Consider the following 18,994-nt stretch of genomic DNA (forward strand, 5'->3'; position numbering starts at 1 on the left):
TTCAGGATTTAAATAACCTATTATTTGAGTTCCTAAAATTCTCCCTAATAAGTAGTAATGAATAGATTATTTAGCTTGTATACCTTTAGGTATACACTAGTTGGAAATTTTCGCCTGTTCTTGTAACCAGTTTGTGACTGAGTCATTAGTGAGATTCTTTACTCATGAATTTCTAATGTATAGAAATAGTATCTTTTCAACATATTTTCTTATTTTCAAATGAACCTCATTATTTGCTGCATATTTGGGGGGAAAGAAAGGACTAGGAAATATATTCTTTAATTCAGAAAATTTCTGTGATTCCATTGAAGTTCAGAATCAGTTGTAAGATAAGGAAATCAGTATTATAGGTGTAATGATTTAGAAAGTAGCAGGTATAAACCTTTTCAGTTTTGACTTTTCTTTCAGCATATATTTAATTGTCTGTCTTAGTAAGCACCTGTGTAAGGTACATAGACACTAAGGCTGAGCTCTTGTCCTTGGTCATCTACTATAGCATCTTACCTTGATGAGAGTCACCCACCACCCAGCCCTGGAGAGACTGGAAGGAACCTGGCTTGAGTTGTTGATTGACTGTCATCAGGGGAGAATACCATGGGTGACACGCTAATGCTCTTCTTACATATCGCAGAAAAAGCATGAAGAGAAGGATGAGAAAAAAAATCCTATTGTAATTGTAAGTGACTTTGGCCTGGGTGGGGCTAATCAGTTTCTCCGATAAAGAATTCTCTAGACTCCTGCTCAGGGGAAGAGGGAGGAGCTGGGCTTGTGTTTTGGGAGCAAGATCCTTTGGGATGAAGGAGTCTGAGATCCTCCCTTTTCATACCGTACCGTGTCCTCTGTGCCTAGTGTCTCCATAATGTCTAGTCTTCACCTCAGGAGCAGTTGTAATCTGGCTACTCTGAGGGTGAGAGCGAGCCCGGGCTCCATCCAGCTGTTCTCTGTGTATCCCGCAGACCCCCCACCCCCACCCCTACCCCTGCCCCCGTCCTAGTGTTGAGGCTCCTGTGATTCCAGGCTGGACAGGTTTCTGGTCAGTGTCTATGTCTGCAGTGACTTGTGGTTGTAGCTGCTTATGTTCTTCCTGCTGGTTATCTCCTCCATTCACTGTTTTCTATGAACATTGTTGAATTTCTTGTTACTCTTCCTCAATTTTCGCTTTCTTTATTCTTGTGGGTTTTCTTGTTTTCTTTTTTTAATTATTATTGGAAAGACAGGAAAAGCATATGCCATTAATCAGACATGTTTAAATTAGACATTCTTTAGCTATGGTTTCTGAGTTTTAACTTTAAAACATAAGGATTTAAGTATTTATACTTTAACGGAATTAACGAAAAGTTGCTTTTACTTGGAGTGATTGAAAACAGACTGTGATTAGAGAAGAAACATTTTTAAAAATATGCATTGTGGATCCCTGGGTGGCTCAGCGGTCTAGCCCCGGCCTTCAGCTCAGGGCATGATCCTGGAGTCCTGGGATCGAGTCCCACATTGGGCTCCCTGCATGGGGCCTGCTTCTCCCTCTGCCTGTGTCTCTGCCTCTCTCTCTCTCTCTCTCTTTCTCATAAATAAATAAAATCTTTAAAAATTTTTAAAAATTAAAAATATGCATTGATTAAAGGGTAGGTACATTTCCTGAGGTCTTTTGGAGGATTATAATTTTTTATTTGTATCAGCCTTTCTTTGTTTATGTCTGTTTGTATCTATTTGCCTGTACAGTTGACCCTTGAATGACATGGGTTTGAACTGCACAGGTCAACTTGCACAGATCTTTTTTTTTTTAAAGTATAATATAGTACTGTAAATGTATTTTCCTTATGATTTTGATATTTTTGTCCCAGCTTTCGTTATTGTAAGAATACAATATTATAATAAGTGTAACATAGAAAATATCTGTTAATTGACTGTGTTACAAGTAAAGCTTCTGGTCAGCAGTAGTCAAGTTTTTGGGGAGTCAGAAATTACACGCAGATTTTGTACTGCACAGAAGTTGATGACCCTATCACCCACATTGTTCAGCAGTCAACTGTGAATCATAAGCACATTTGAGTGCATTACTGGTAGACACCTGTTAGAGGCAATAATGACTCCTTATAGCAGTGATTCCTAACCGTGGGTGTGTACCAGTCTCCTAGTGACTAGTGTCCAGGACACATTCCAGACCTACTGAGTCACAGTCTCCTGGTTTTAGGCCTTTTTTTTTTTTTTTTTGAAAAACCTTCCCCATTGATTTTGGTGTATATAATCTTCTTTAAGAACTGTTGTGTTACATCTTCTAAAATAAAAACAGATTAAACGTTGCATGGCATTTATATCTTACCAGAAATAAACTCAACATCCTTCAAGGGTGTCAAAATCTGGTCCTAACCTTTCTTCATAGGATTTTTTTTAAATTTTCTTTTAAAGGTTTTATTTATTTATTCATGAGGGGCAGAGACACGGGGAGCCCGATGTGGGACTCGATCCCAGAACTCCGGGATCACACCCTCAGCTGAAGGCAGACGCTCAACCACTGAGCCACCCAGGCGTCCCTCTTCATAGGATTTCTGCCAGTATTCTCCTGTGGGTACCTTATACGCCAGCAAAACTGAACAAGCCTTTTCCTGCTGTCATACGTATGGTCATTCACACAATTCTCTTGCCCTGAGAGTCCTTTCCCTAGCTACCACTTTTTCTTCCTCACCGGTGAACCTCAATTGTTACTCTTTTCTCTAAGCGTTCCTTGGGACCCACCTGACCAGAGAACATTGTTGCATGTTTTGTTCTTGTCATTGTATCCCCTGGACCTTATAACAGTATTGGAAATCTGTATAACTTGAATACCTTGTGAGTTAATTAAGCAAACAATCTTTTCAGACCAATGTCTGCCTTGTTTTATATTTTTATTTTTACACCTGTCTGATATAATCTATTATACTTCTGGTTCATGAATAAAGATACATATTTTACTCATTTTAGCAATAAAATCGAGTTCAGTAAATATTTCTTGAACACATAAATGAGGTACTTTCCCACTACTTGGGAAATCAAGCAGAACTTGGAACTGCAGGATAGAATCACAAAATTTATGACACAGGGAAGGGGAGAGAATATCCCAGTCTCTGCATTCTATTTGATCTGAGTTGGTGAGGTGCTCGGACTAAGAGTTCTTTAGTCCTTGCCCTGTCACAGCTGTGAGTTTGATGTTTTTCAAGACAGTCTTCAGTTATTGGATAAACTGGCACTGAAATGGGACTGCGTTGTCTGTGAATGCAAGAGACCGTCATTTGTAGTATTTGCTTTCATGGGTGCCAGCCTTAGCACCGCCTTATGTTTTGAATTTCTGTTCCACCTTAGGTAAGCCTCTTCTGTGTTCAACTCTGAAGTTTTGGTTTCTTCCCCTTTTCTTCAGAAGGTAGCAAGTCATCTGAACCTAGGTGGCAGAGGTCAGGACCGATTGTCCTGTCTGTCGATGTCAATAACTGAAGGGTGGGCAGTATATTTGGTAGTGAAGAGCACCAGACCTTAACTAGCTGGGGTATGATGGGAGCTTGTGTTAAGAGCATTTCACAGGGGAAACTCCTTGGCAGCAGTGATGGTCTTCCCCTCTCCCCCATCAGCTTTATTAATGTATAATTTACATCAAGTAAAAATTTACCAGTTTAAGGTATACAGTTCAGAGTTGTGACCAATGTACACATACATGGTGTAGTGAGAACCACAATGGTGAGGTAATACTGATGGGCACCACAAGTTGCCTTGTGCCCCTTTGCAGTTGGTACCACCCCCGACCCTGGCGGCACTGGTGTGCTTTCCATCTCAGAGTATCAGGAGCAGAGAGGACTCATCCCAGTGGGTGTGCTGATGTATATATTTTCTTTAGCCAATTATACAGCTGAGAATATAGTTACTGGCTCTTAACACTTAAATGATCTCACACTACTGTTGTTTGGCAAATTGAGTTCTTTCTTTTGAGAGGTTCAGTGTGCGATTGTCATTCTGCGTAGGAAATCTGGCTGTTTTTCCTCCTTTTTTTTTTTTTTTTTAAATCTTTGTTTTAAGGTTCTTCAGTTTTATTCTATTTTGACTTCTTTTTATCTGGCACACTTTATGCTTTCCCAATCTGAGAACTTACGTTTTTAATAAGTTCTGGAGAATTCTTAGCTCTTATTTCTTCTAATAGTGTCCCTCCTCCATTTTCTCCCTTTTTCAAGAACCCAAATATTACATAGGTTAGACCTTCTCACTCTCTACTCCAGGTCTTAGTCTTTCTTTCATATTTTCAGTCTCACTATCTTTCCTGTGATCTTTTCTAGGTGATTTTTTTAGATCCGTCTTCCGGTCTGTTTATGGTCTAATCAATTCAATGTATTTTAAGGTTTTTTTTCCCCCTGCTCATGTTTTAGTTTCCATCCTTTATTTCTATCAACATTATGGACATACTTATTTTATATTCTATATTACAAAATACAGTATCTGAAATCTCTTTTTGTTGATTATTTCCTTTGGCTTGCTCATAGAGTGTTGTTTCCTTATTTATATGATGATTTGAAAAAAAAATTGTTAAATTACATTTCCACAGGCTTAATCACTGAGAATCCCAAGGAGCCCTGATTGAGGGTACATTTCTCCCAAGAAGATTTGTTTTTACTTCTTCTAGGAGCCTTCAGATGGCAATGACCTAGAAGCACTCTAAATTTCTTGGGTAAATTTCCAGGATGGGGTAGGTATGACAGTAAATTCAAATGCTAACTCTGCATGTGGAGAAGCATGAGATCACAAATACTCAGGGAGGATTTCCCCTCTAATCTGAAGACATACAAGATAAGGTATCCCAAGTCCATCTCATTGGCTAATCCTAGGTGCCTGGTTCCATACCCTCCCTGTTTATAATTTTACACCTTCTTTTCTTTTCTTTTCTTTTCTTTTCTTTTCTTTCTTTTCTTTTCTTTTCTTTTCTTTCTTTTTCTTTTTCTTTTTTCTTTTCTTTTCTTCCTTTTCTTCTTCCTTTTCTTTTCTTTTCTTTTCTTTTCTTTTCTTTTCTTTCTTTTCTTTTCTTTTCTTTTCTTTTCTTTTCTTTTCTTTTCTTTTCTTTTCTTTTTTTCTTCCTTTACTTTCTTCCTTTCTTATTTTCTTTCTTTCTGACACAGAGAGAGGCAGAGACACAGGCAGAGGGAGAAGCAGGCTCCATGCAGGGCGCCCCATGCGGGACTCAATCCCAGGTCTCCAGGATCACTCCATGGGCTGAAGGCAGGCGCCAAACCGCCGAGCCACCCAGGTGTCCCATACAGCTTATTTTTCAAACTTCTAGTAGTGGGCTGTATAGAAGAATGTTCCATACTCTTTTAGTTAATCATATTTACCTATTAAAAATAATGATATGCTGGAAGAAGTTCATGCTGCTAGAATATTGCATATAGCAGTGTTGTACAGTTGAACTTTCTGTGGTGATGAAAATGTTCTGAATTTGCACTGCCTAATACCATAGCCACCTGCTGTATGTGACTGTTGAGTGCTTGAAATGAAGCTAGATGACTAAAGAACTGAGTTTTAAATTTTACTCAGTTTTAATTGACTTGGCTAGTGGCTACTGAATTGTATAATTGCAGTTGCTTTTAGATTTAGAACTTATGGAACTTTGCAGAAGCCTTGTCTGAAGTGGTATATGTTGCATTATTTCCTGAGTAGCATGAGGCAATCATGAGTGGTTATAGTAAGTTTCATCAACCTACAAGTCTCAGTAGACAGTTCTTTATTTGTAGCAATTTATCCTGTACCCATTTGACTTCATATTGGCCAAAAACAGAACTTGTAGATAGCATAAATGGGTCCTAGGTTTGCTAGTTTTTTTCTTCTTGTTTTTTTTAGTGTATAGCTCATCTTAATGTAAAAGGTAGGTTTATTTATTTTTTTTAAAGGTAGGTTTATAGGAGGTTTTTATACATATGTATATTCTTTAAAAATGTATGTAAAATACATGGGATTTATATTGGCGATTATATTATGGTTATTGCTATGGATTATTAACTGGTGCTCTGCCTTGGGTGCTTTTTTGTTCATTTCTCCTTGGTATTCTCATGTGCTTGAAAAGGCTGTAGCTACCATCTGCTTGCTCATGACCTCTACTTCTATTTACAGCCCAAATCTTGATTTTTTAGCTATAGATTCTACACACCAAGCAACCCACTGTATTCCTACACTGCTGGGCGTCCCATAGTCCTCTCAAACTGAGATAAACTAAAAGAGAAGTAAGTTTTCTCTGAAAGCCCTTCGTCCTCCTTCTGGCTCTGTTCTCCATCCAAATTAATGGTAACATTATGTTACTACCAGAAACCTAGGAAGGAAAGACCCACCTCCAGCAATTGAATTACCAAGTTCTAAGTTTATGGTTTTATCATTTCATCTCTGGTCTCCTCACTACTTGCTTCCTGCTTTTATCTTTTCTACCCATTCCACATGCCAGTTCTTTGCATAAAGCAAATCTCTTACATTTCAGCGTCTCCTACTTGCTGTAAGGATAGAGCCCAGACTCCTTGGAGCAGTGCTGTGGGGCCTTCCTTTGTGAGCTGATTGCAGCAGAACCTCTTTCCTGTCTCCAGCCACACCACAGCCAAGACTCTTTTATGCCTTTGTGCTTCCAGTCACCTTGTTGCCTGGGCCTTGGGCTTCCTCCCTATCTGCTACTCCCACCATCCATTCCTCATCGTGTTAGTCTCTTAAGATCACTCCCAGTATGCAGAAGTTTCTGGCCCAGCTCTCTGCCATCTCCTCTTCCGTAACAATACCTGTAGAGCTGTTGCTAGTGCTCATGTATTCATGTTGACCTGCATTTTTCCCCTTTTTGCAAGACTGTGTATCCCTCAATGCTGGGCTCCCTGGAAACTTTCTAGATGCTGTTCTGTTTGTGGAATCAGTAGATGTCTCTTTAGATGCCTCTGAACTCTGGCTTAAACATTTCCAAGTTTAAGAAAAAAAGAAAAGTCTTTCTTTTTCCACTTCAGATTTCCCCCAGGTCTCACAAATGTATTATAAAATATTCACGGTACCAGTGGCATAAGAAGTATGTAGCTCTGTCATATATATGTTGTGAGGTGATTAAACAGTTAACTCCTTTCTTATCTAAAATGTTGATAATTTGGGAAGCAGGTCTATTTACTTATATCATCATCAACTTTTAGTTGATTGTGCCCCATATTCTAGAAACAATGTAGTCTTAGAAAATAAGGTCTAAACGTTCTGGCTTGGAATTATGACTGTTTCTGTTTGAATTTGGGGCATACATTTTGTTTTTTGTTTTACCTGTCTATGCCCAAAAAAGAATTGATTTCCATTCTTGAATACTCAGCTTAATTCCACTGGCCATTTTAATTATTTAAAAAAACCCAGGCCTCACTGTTGTGGCCAAAATCTGATAAATTCACGTGGACTGCTCTCTTACTGAGAACTTACTTGGCAGCTGTATTCATTATTCATTTTCTTTTTTTTTTTAAGTTTTTATTTTATTTTTTTTTTTAATTTTTATTTGTTTATGATAGTCACAGAGAGAGAGAGAGAGAGAGAGGCAGAGACACAGGCAGAGGGAGAAGCAGGCTCCATGTACCGGGAGCCCGATGTGGGATTCGATCCCGGGTCTCCAGGATCGCGCCCTGGGCCAAAGGCAGGCGCCAAACCGCTGCGCCACCCAGGGATCCCTTCATTATTCATTTTCTATTGCTGTGTTACAAATTACCACACACTTAGTAGCCTAAAACAATACGCATTTATTAGCTCATAGTTCTGTAGGTCAGAAATTAGGGCTGCACAGCATGGCTGGATTCTCACTGGACTGAAATCAAGCTGTTGGCCAAGACTACGGTTCTCTGTTGGGGCTCAGAGCACTCTTCCAAGATCACTGGTCATTGGCAGAACTCACTTGCATTGAACTCCTCGTTAGTCCTTCTAGCTGCTGGCTGGGCACTGAGCTCACTCCCAGAGGTCACTTGAAATTCCTTGGTATGTGGACCTGATGGCCAGTTCACAACATGGTTGTGTGCTTACTTCTCGACCAGCTGGAGCATGTCTCTTTGACTTCTGTAACCAGCCAGAGAAAACTCTTTTAAAAAGTAGAGTTTTAAAAAGCTCATGTAATTAGGTCAAGCCCACCCAGCATAGCTGCCTAGTTGCCTTGTAACATAATAAATATAATGTTGAAAGTGGTATCTTGTTCATGGGATCTACCCATATTCAGAGGAATAGGGAATTACAGAAGGCTGAGGCTCACTGGGACTCAGTTTTAGAAGTTGGCCTACCACAGCAGACACTTAACATTCAGGTTTGATTTACCCAAAGTTTGGAAGTTTTTTCATTAGGGAGGAATACATGAAATCATTATGGGTTTTGTCCCTTTAGCCGTGCGGCTTTACCAGTCTTATAGGAATGCTTTTTGGGTAGGCTATTTTGAGAGAAAGTATGTATTGATTAATTCTGTCCTTAAGCAGAAGTGGCAGACTGCATATTTCTCTGGCTAATAATTTACCATCAAGAATGGGAGAGTAAGGGGACGCCTGGGTGGCCCAGTGGTTTAGCACCTGCCTCGGGCCCAGGCTGTGATCCTGGAGTCCTGGGGTTGAGTCCCACGTCCGACTCACGCAGGGAGTCTGCGGGAGTCGCTTCTCCTTCTGCCTATGTCTCTGCCGCCCCACCCCCCTCTCTGTGTCTCTCATGAATAAATAAAATCTTAAAAAAAAAGAAAGAATAAGGAGGAGGGAGGGAGATAGGGAGGGAAGAAGAGAGTGAGTTTTAGATCAGGTGGTGGACATAGAGAAGAAAGAAAACAAAATTTGACTTTATTGAATGTTCCTAGGAGAAATTCATTTGGAACTTCTTTTTCTCTATATTTTAGTTCCAGATGAATTGAATGAATTAATTTCTTAAAATTAGTGTCAGTTGCCATTTAGGTTGATAATAAAGGAAAGGACTTCTTTTCCTGCCAAATGTGAAGTTTACTTGTCCTTTTCTCTGCTCAAAAGAAATAGCAGCTGGAAGGAAGTCGGAACTCCCATCTGGTTGCCATGACAGTAGAGCAGATGATGCATGCATCTTGCTAGGGTTCAGTTTTCTTCCCTTTTGTGATAGAGTAAATGTACATGAAAAATACAATATGCAGTAGATAAGCATGGTAAAATCATCTTAGTATTATATTTAAAGAAAATATTTTGTTTTTTAAGCTGCATTTTTACAATTGTCCTATTTGGAGTACTGTGAATATTTAGTTGTGTCCTTTGTAGGGCAAAATGATTATAATTCTTTGTGAAAAATATAAATGACTAGTTGGGATTTTGTTTCTAAAATTTTACTCTAGTTGTTGAGGTGGTGCCTTGTTTATCTCACATGAGAACATGTTCTTTAAATTAGTTTACAGAACTACCTATTACTTTCTACTGTAAAGGTGGCTGGGGCAGTTGTGAAGGAGAACATGTGTGCAGATTTTCTAAATCTAAATATAGGTTATTTCTTACTTTTCCTAGAGGCACATACTTTCTAAAGTTGATACTAAAAAGAAAGTTGATATTAAAAAGATATACTTGGGATCCCTGGGTGGCGCAGCGGTTTGGCGCCTGCCTTTGGCCCAGGGCGCGATCCTGGAGACCCGGGATCGAATCCCACGTCGGGCTCCCGGTGCATGGAGCCTGCTTCTCCCTCTGCCTGTGTCTCTGCCTCTCTCTCTCTCTGTTTGTGACTATCATAAATAAATAAAAATTAAAAAAAAAAAAAGATATACTTTTGTAAGCTTTTGCTTTTTAAAAAGTAGCTTTTTGAAGCTGCTCCATACCTGTTAACAGTTAATCCCCATTCCCCTCCTTTTGTCTTTCCTCTACTGCAAGCCCTCAGCAACCACTAATTTACTCTGTTCTCTATACATTTGCCTGGTCTGTTTGTTTGTTTGTTTGTTTGTTTGTTTATTTATTTATTTATTTATTTATTTATAGATCTTATTTATTCGTGAGAGACAGAGAGAGAGAAAGGCAGAGACATGGGCAGAGGGAGAAGCAGACTCCCTGCAGGGAGCCTGATGTGGGACTCCATCTCAGGACTCTGGGATCACGCCCTCAGCCAAAGGCAGATGCTCAACCACTGAGCTACCCAGGCGCCCCAGTCTGGACATTTTTATGTAAAATGGAATCCTATAACATGGTCTTTTGTGCCTGGTATTTTTCATTTAGCATAATGTTTTCAAGGGTCACCCATGTTGTAGCATGTGTTAGTACTTTTTTTCTTTTACTTTGTTTCTTTTTATTCCTTAATATTACATTTTATTTATACACGTTTTATTTTATTCATTTATCAGTTGATGCACATTTTTTGTCTATCATGAATAATGCTTTGAATATTGTTGCACAAGATTTTGGGGAGATATATGTTTTCATTTCTTTTGGGTATGTACCTGGAAGTGGAATTGTTGGGTTCCATAGTGATTCTAAATTCAACCTTTTTGGGAACTGCCAGACTGCAAAGCTGCTGGACAACGTAACATTCCTGCTACAAATTCAGGTTCTAATTTCTTCATTCTCCACATTACTTGTTATTATCTGTTTGTTGGTTTGTTTGTTTGTTTATTTGAGAGTCAGAGACACAGGCAGAGGGAGAAGCAGGCTCTGTGCAGGGAGCCAGACCTTGGGACTCCATACCAGGTCTCCAGGATCACGCCCTGGGCCGAAGGTGGCGCTAAACTGCTGAGCCACCGGGGCTGCCCAAGTTCACTTTTTCTTTTATTGCATATGCTTTTAGTGTTATATCTAAGAAACATTGCCTAGCCTAGAGTAATGAAGATTTACTTACATTTTTTTCCTCCTAGTTTTATAGTTCTAGTTTCTTCATTTAAGTCTTTGATCCATTTTGAATTAATGTTTGTGTATGTGTAGAGTTACAGCTTTATTTTGTTGCATACTAGATAACCATTTGTCCCAGTACCATTTTTTGGAAATATTGTTCTTTTAATTGTGTTGACACCCTTGTTGAAAATATTTATGAGTTCCCTGCATGGGTTCTTAAGTGCTTTTCTAGTAATTCTTATATGAAATAACTTGTTGATGGTTTTCATTAGGGTTGATGAAAAGATGTTTTTAAAAATCTGTTGATATATTTCATGAGTATGTATTTGTTGATACAAACTGCCACCTCTGGATCTGTTAAATAGTTGAGATTTCATCAGGCTTTGTAATACTTGTTAGAAGCCATGAGAAACCACTTTGAGGAAGCCAGCCTTAAAGATGGTGTGGCCTCGTCCATACAGTTGCCTTAAGGCAAATTTATCTGTGTTTCTACTGTGTAGTAAGCAGTAACAAGGATGGATGGGATGAAAAAAAATCATGATTGGCACTATAGCATTGTTCTGAGCCTTATTATGATGTATTGGCGATAATTGATGTGAGGCAGGAGAAAAACCATAGTTATTGGGTGACCAGGAATGTCCTCTGGTATTGGTGATCTGAAGGGTCTAGAGTAGTGCTGTCCGGGAGAAATATCATGTGAGCCTCATTTGTAATTTGAAGTGTTCTGGTAGGCACATTTAAAAAAGTAAAATAATCGGGTGAGTTTAGTAATTTATCTCATTTTATCCCAAGCATTATTGTTTTAATATGTAATAAATGTAAAATTATTAAGATACTTTACATTTTTTGTATGAAATCTTGGAAATCTACTATGTGTTTTACACTTATCTTGATTTGGATTAGTTACATTTCAGGTACCCGCATGTGGCCGGTGGCTACTGATTAGACATCATAGTCCTAGATGTTTTGATAGGATAGCCAGGTGAAATATTATGTCAGCATTACTCAACCTCCTTTATACTTCAAGGTACTCCCGACTCCTCCCTTACACATGAGACCTAACTGGCTTTGGGGGGGTTTTCGGCCTGCCTGTTCATTGTGCCCTCATTGGAAAGGTGAGCAGGACCTGCTCATTGAGACCAGAGGGTCTGAGAATTTTGTCAAGTGATAAGGGCAGCTCACCAAATTAGTTAAGAGTCATTAAAAGAAAGACATTATGATGAAGGTATTTGAGCCTCTCAAAAGAGAGAAAATGGGGTCATGAAAATTAGAATTTCTTTTCCCTTGTTACAATCTACTCTATAGAGATAAAGCTAAATACAGAAAATACCATGAGAGCAGTGGTTCTCAAACGGGCATGACTTTGTCCCCAGGGGAGTTGTTGATGTCTGAACATAGTTTTGATGGCCACAACTGGGGGTGGAGGAGGAGACTTACTGACGTTAGTGGCTTGAGGCCAGGGCTGCTGGTAACATCCTACGGAATAGAAAACAGCCCCTGCTACGGCGAATTACCCGGCCCAGACGGCGGTGGTGCAGGGCACAGTAGAGCGTGGCACTGGAAGAACAAGATCCTCGCCGCCTCGGTTCATTAGTTGTTACTAGTTTCTGTAGGGAATAGGATGGGTTTTCTTTTAGATGCGGAGAATCTCCCCATTTTTTCATATAAAATGTCTAAGGAAGAAAGAGCCAACTTTCAAAGCCTTTCTGACCGAGATTTGTCCACTAGGGAGGTGTCGCACGCTGCCCTGAAGAATGAGTGGGGCGCATAAGACCGTGTCTTGCTGGCCTTCCTTTCCCGCTGTGCCGTCCTGCTGCCTCCCCTTCTTCAGGCCTCGCTTTTGTCCAGCAGCATTCTACTTGTAGTAAAGGCGTGTGTGTGAAAAAGAGAAGGAGCATTTGCAAGGCTGCCAGAAAGATTATTAAACTTCCATAAGGTCTGTTGGATGTATTTTTGGATGTATTCTGACAGTGATGTGGGTGTTGGGTGGTGAGTATTCCCTTCCAGTGCTCCACCAGGAGCAGTGCTTAGCTCGGAATGCCATCACTACCATGCTCCAATGTCATCACCCAAGGGGCTGTGACTTTGCCTCTAACTAAATTCTAGCAAGTAGAAGTCAACCCAAGTCATTTCAGTATTTAAGTGTTCTTCAGTTGTTCTGCCAATGATTTTCATACCTGCCGGTGCTTGCCTTTAAGGTCACCCGTGGGCTGTGACCCCTGCTCCTTCCCCACGATGCTGGTGTTTCTGCTGCCTTCCATCCCTGCCCCCTTTTGTGACCTGTGGCAGTTTGAGTTTTGGTGGCAAACCACGTATGTGAACTCTAGCTAACTTAGGCTAGAGGCAATATAGTAAATGCTATTTGGAGGATCTTTGATTTGGCAGGAATCTAGAGGTCTGGCTTCTAGTCAGGGACGGGGGCAGCAGTCAGGGTGGCTCTGCTGGCCCTGCCTCTCACTGGCAGCTGCAGATCAATTTTCTCTCTGTGACCGCTGACCTGGAGGTACCGGGGCTCTTGGGTGAGCTTTGGCTCTGTGTGCCCTAGGCTGTACTACAGTGAGCAGAGCGGACCTGGAACCAGCTTTCCATTGTGCGAGAGTAGCAGTGTCTCAGAGGTGCTTTTAAAGGAGAATCATGGGTACTGGACAGGCCAAAACCAAGAGCAGTTGGCTATCCCTTTCGTCCTTGTGGGATTCCCCTTGCTCCCCAGACTAGAGAGTCCCGCTCACCCTCTTGAAAGTCTGTCCAGGGAACACCTCTATATTCTGTGGGGTGTCTGGACCCTTCCCATTTCCTACCCACACAGCTCTGGACAGCAGTGCTGGTCCCATTGCTACTAAGGGCAGCTTATTGTTTAAAGGAGAGATGTGCTTTTTGTGCCTGAGTTGTAACCAAGGCTTCAAGTTTCCCCAGAAGGACACAGTCAGAAATAGCAGTTAGATTTTTTAGAATAAGTGAAAGCTTGATTTTATAGAGGTGCTTTATGAATGCTTTACTTATTTAATAAGTACATGTATTCAGTATGCCCCTGAGTTTCTAGGTACCTGAAAGGTTTACATCTGTAATCTCTCAAGCTTAAAAAAAAAATTTTTTTTTTGTATTACAGGTTTTCTCATCTTTTGTAAAAGAGCATACTTAAACATCATGTAGCCTTTGTGTGACAATTAGAAATGACCATTTTGCACCCTTGCAAACCTTGCATTAATGTATACAGACTATACCATATGCGATAGACAGTGGCTGCTTTCTTTTTCATTTCTAGTTTGGGGGTAGTGTTCTTGATGAGCGAGGTTGATAGATAACTGAGTTCTTTACTGAAAATAACTGTGTGTCAGCTACAGCATATATTAGTCATCTTTTAGGAGTCATCCAGGAAACCTAGCCACATTCTTACTATCTCTATAGAATTTAATTTTAAAATAATAAAAACAAGTCCAAAATAAGTCCTGTTTTAAGTTCAGGGCTGCTTCCATCTGTCTTTTTATAATCTCTGTGGGATGTGTTCTAACTAGTTAATAAGGCTGCGTATCATGGGGGGCAGGGTGAGTACTCTTCATATTTCACTTATATTTCATAATATTGTCAGGACTTAAGAAATACTGAATCTCTGAGTGAAAACGCGTCTACAAAGTATAACTTTTTCCTCCTGACCTGTATGTTGAAACATCACTTGAATTCAGCTAAAATGACAAAGTGACATTAATCAGCATTCCTTCTTTAGTGTGTGACCAGCTTTATTTTTCTCTTGTATCAAAAAACGCTCGTGTGTGTCCATGATGCAAGATTGGCTTCTAAGTAAATAGGAATTTTCCTTCCACTGTTTCAGGCCGGAGCCTCAGCAGAAAGCTCCCTTAGTTCCTCCACCACCACCTCCGCCACCGCCACCGCCTCTGCCGGACCCCACACCCCCAGAGCCAGAGGAGGAGATCCTGGGATCTGACGATGAGGAGCAGGAGGACCCTGCCGACTACTGCAAAGGTGATGTGCGAGCACCGCTGGGCCGGAGCCATGGGGCCGGAGCCCATTTACTGGTGTCTGGGAAGTTAACCATGCAGATTGTTTGGTCTTTATTCAGTTAACCTCTTGGCGTCAGTATCATTTTTAATTTCTAGGCCATTAAATATAGAATGATACCCAAAAATGTAAGAGATTTCAGAAGGAAAACTGTAAGAGATAGAAAATATGTATGTACATACTCTGGGTACTTTACAGGGGATTTAAGTCTAATGGAATTAAAGATAATATAAAACAGAACATGGGGATCTCTGGGTAGCTCAGAGGTTAAGCACTTGCCTTCAGCCCAGGGCCTGATCCTGGAGTCCCCTGTCAGGCTCCCTGCATGGAGCCTGCTTCTCCCTCTGCCTGTGTCTCTGCCTCTCTCTCTCTGTCTGTCTCTATGTGTCTTTCATGAATAAATAAATAAAAATCTTTAAAAAAAAAAAAACAACAGAACAATTAAAGATAAAAACATAATAAGCCATCTACGAAGAGCATAGACTTGAAGGTCCCAGGCTCCTGATGTGAGCCAATGTAGCTGTTGTGTAAGACATTTGACTTTAAGTTTTCAGGCTGCTAAGACTAACAAGGAACCAGTCCTTTCTCTGTATAGCGTAGAGTTTCATAGTATTTATTGTCCGTGGAAAGAAAGCCTGCTCATTTGTTTACAGAGACAGGCTTTTTCCTGGCATTGTGCTCAATGAAAAAGACATTCTGTGGGTTATGCCATTGTGTGACACAGTGGATTATGTTTTTAGCTGTGATTTCTCAGAAGACACAGAAATCCACTGAAGTGAAGTGTTCCTGTATTGATGCTTCCTAAAGCTCAAGAACATAGAGTTACACTCCTACAAGGCACCACGTTGTATAATGAATATTGAAAACAGAGTGATCCAGACTCTGTGTGTAGACCAGATGAATGTAGGAGGAAGGGAAGTTGCTGGGTCCATTTGACTCCTCTTTTTACTTAACTTACTCATTTGGAGTTTCATTCTAAGAGAAAATAATCATAGTCCAGTAGTCTGAGCTTCTGAACAATTGATGAAACACTGATTTGCTACAGATGAAGTTAAAGGTAAATCAGATTCTATACAGAATAATAACCGATGGTAGAAGATGGATACGGTTCAGGCCGTAGAGCATTAGTGAGTGTCTGGCTCTTTAGTGTCTTGTATGAACTTATCCAGTGATTGCAAGCCATTCGTGTACTGGTTATGGAACATTGTACTTTTTAGTTACCTATTAGGTGGAAGAGAAAATTTATGTTCTGCTGTAAAAAATTTAAGAAAGAACTTCCACTCTAACCAGATTGTTCCATAGATGTGGGTTTCTGTGCATGGAATCCATGTTTTCTTTAGAAAAAGAACTGTAGATCTTTTGTATGAGGAGTGATTATGACTCTAAAGCTCCTTGCCATTTAATATGGAACATAACAGAGTCTGTGGAAAGGTGAAGAGAAGAGGTTTTACAGCCTCCCTCTTACTCGGCACTTCTTGGTTCAGAAATGACGTTGTATGAACAGGAGATGCAGACAGTTGTCTTTCTATTTTACTGCTTAGGCCAAAGCATTAGGTTGGTCTGTAGGAACAGTTCTTTCTAGCACATGTGATGTAGTTTTGGAATATAGGTGAGGTTTGGTGGGGTGAGAACGGGACCAATGACCAAGAAAGAATTCTTTAGATGTCTTTGGTGCAAAATGGTGGTTTTATTAAAGAACAGAGATAGGGCCCAGGAGCAGGAAGAGCTGCTGTCCCAGGGTGGTTAAGGGTGGCTGATTATATACTTGGGAGTTGGGGGCAATAGGGAGAGGGAGGTTTTCAAAAGATTTTTTGCATTCTAAAGAGGACCTAGCACATACTGGAGGCCTTGCCATTGTCAAGTTAAGGTTGTTAAGGTTGTTTTTCCCTCTAGTAAAGCATTAACATTAAGATAATTGGGAGTTTCTTTCTGGAAGTTAGGTTATTGATAAGAATGTTTTCTTGTGAATCACTAAGACATTTTATAAACTGAAGGACTATAATCTATGAATTAACTATAATTTTTCCTTTCCCTTAGCTTTAGGGCAGCCAGGAGTGCCCGAGGAATGTCACACATATCCCACGTGGGGGGGGGGGGTAGTGTCATTTGTGGGGTATCAGCTTGTGCTTTGCTCTCAGCTAGCCCTCTGTTCTCTCTTCACATGGGTACCACCATGACAGAATGAGGATTCTTTGCCTCACATCTGGTTCTTCAGCATGTGGGTCAGGAGATATAACCAGTCCTCTTATTTATCCCTTTACCATTTCTGTAGAACAGCACAGTGGATACCCCAGACCGAAATAAAGGCTATGAAGGAAGAATTTCACAGTCAGGGCTGATTTTAGGTAACATTTATTGAACTTAAACATCTAAGAGTATTAAAGTCAGCCTGACTATATAGCATGTGAGAGAATGTCAGGTTTGTCCTCTCTCTCTCTCTCTCTCTCTCTCTCTCTCATTCTCTCATTCCTGGCTTCTGGTCCATGTAACAGATGCCTTACTCCGTGACTTTTGTATATAGATCAAAACCGTTTGTCTAAGGTAGCTGACATAAATGCATTCAAGGAGTCTGTGGAACTGATTGGGAATGTGTGGGACAAGAACTGTGCCCCACCCCCACCCTCCAGCCAAGAATAGACTTTAACTTTCCAACATGATGCTTATTCACTCCTGAGTTATTTAGTATATTTTGCCTGCAATCAAATACATTCTTCTTTGTAACCACTGAACAACCATCAAGATCAAGAAGTTAACATTGTTCTAATTCTGCCATTCATTCCTCACCATCCATTCAGGTTTTGCCAGTTGCCAGTATTGTCCTTTATATGAGACCAGTCCTTCCCAGAATCATGTTCCATTTTGTTTTCTTGTGTTAAAAAACAAAATTCAACCTAGTAGATTTGAAGATCTAATTGACTTTATGAAGCAGTTCACAAATGCTACAACATCTGCATCTAGCAGGTGGAGATGCTGCTGGGAGTTGTAAAAACTGAGAGCTTGGAGTTACTAGGGGCTGGGGAAGGGGATTATTTCATGCCAGGATATCTTCCTTTGAGGGGGAGGGAGGGGCAGAATTTTTATCATGCAGATTACCTCACTTGTGCTTATCAGGAAACTTCTGGTTGATTGTTAAAAGGTCACATTCCTAGGGTAGGTTGAAACTATAATTAAGTCTTGGTTTGCTATCTTGGGGGGGGGCAATAACTTGTTTGGGCTTGTTTTTTTCTTTGTTAACACTTGTTTCTTTAACCTGGAATAGTTCTTTAGTCTTTTCTTGCTTTTTTGACTTTGACATTTATTATTATTATTATTATTATTATTATTATTATTATTATTATTAAGATTTCATTTATTTATTCATCTGAGGCGGGGAGGGGCACAGACACAGGCAGAGGGAGAAGCAGGCTCCATGCTGGGAGCCCGATGTAGGACTAGATCCCGGGTCTTCAGGATCATGCCCTGGGCCGAAGGCAGGCGCCAAACCACTGACCTATCCGGGGATCCCCGTGACTTTCACATTTTTGAAGATTGTAGGCCAGTTATTTTGTATACTGTTTCTTAGTTTGGTAAACTGTTTTATTTTCTAGGTTTTGTTTTATTTAAAGTAATCTCTGTACCCAAGATGGGTCTCCCATTTATAACCCCGGGAATAAGAGTGGCATGTTCTACTGACTAACCCAGCAGGTGCCCCCATGTTTCTTGATTTGGAATATCACAAAAGTGTTGCTCTGTGAGAAGTATTCTCTTTGCACATTATTTTATCAGGTAGGGCACTGTTTTGCGAAGTTACACACACACACACACACACACACACCCATAATAAGTATTTTGTTGAGAGTTCCTTCTTTGAGACTGTAAATAAGTATCCCCTTGCCAACTAATTTGTTTGCTTCCCCCTTTCCTTTCTTTCTCTTCCAGTCTCCCACCACTCCCTCCCATCTATCTCCCTGTCTTTCTGGCTATTTCAGATGGACTCATTCATGGATTTCCTTTTTATTCAGTGATTTCTAATCAGTTACTCCCCTTAATTGTTTTGATGCTTGGCTTATCTCAAATTTGGCCTTTAGGAGTTCCTTCAAATTGGTTCTGTGTTCTTTTGAGATGTCTTGTCATTTGAACACTTTCTTACTTGCAAGTACAGTAAACTGTTCCTGACTCATCTTGTATTTTCCCTGCTCCAGCCCTGGAATCTG

The 18,994-nt window shown here is 40.3% G+C and overlaps 1 protein-coding gene across 20 annotated transcripts in view; it reads left to right on the plus strand.

Annotated features, from left to right (window-relative positions):
* SRPK2 (SRSF protein kinase 2) overlaps positions 1 to 18,994 on the plus strand; it is a 248,782-nt gene that overhangs the window by 151,561 nt on the left and 78,227 nt on the right. For 19 of the 20 annotated variants that reach the window (XR_005373185.1, XR_005373186.1, XM_038562755.1 and 16 more), the window contains one exon: positions 14,614 to 14,765. Coding sequence is in view for 18 of the 20 variants with exons in the window: in XM_038562755.1 (XP_038418683.1) it covers positions 14,614 to 14,765 (152 nt within the window). In the remaining 2 variants the exon portion in view is untranslated. Of the gene's footprint in view, positions 1 to 3,178; positions 3,334 to 14,613; positions 14,766 to 18,994 lie in introns of those variants that run through there. The other variant, XM_038562757.1, reaches the window with a different exon arrangement.

Source organism: Canis lupus, chromosome 18 (assembly GCF_011100685.1).
Source record: "Canis lupus familiaris isolate Mischka breed German Shepherd chromosome 18, alternate assembly UU_Cfam_GSD_1.0, whole genome shotgun sequence".
In the NCBI taxonomy this organism is placed as follows: Eukaryota; Metazoa; Chordata; class Mammalia; order Carnivora; family Canidae; genus Canis; species Canis lupus.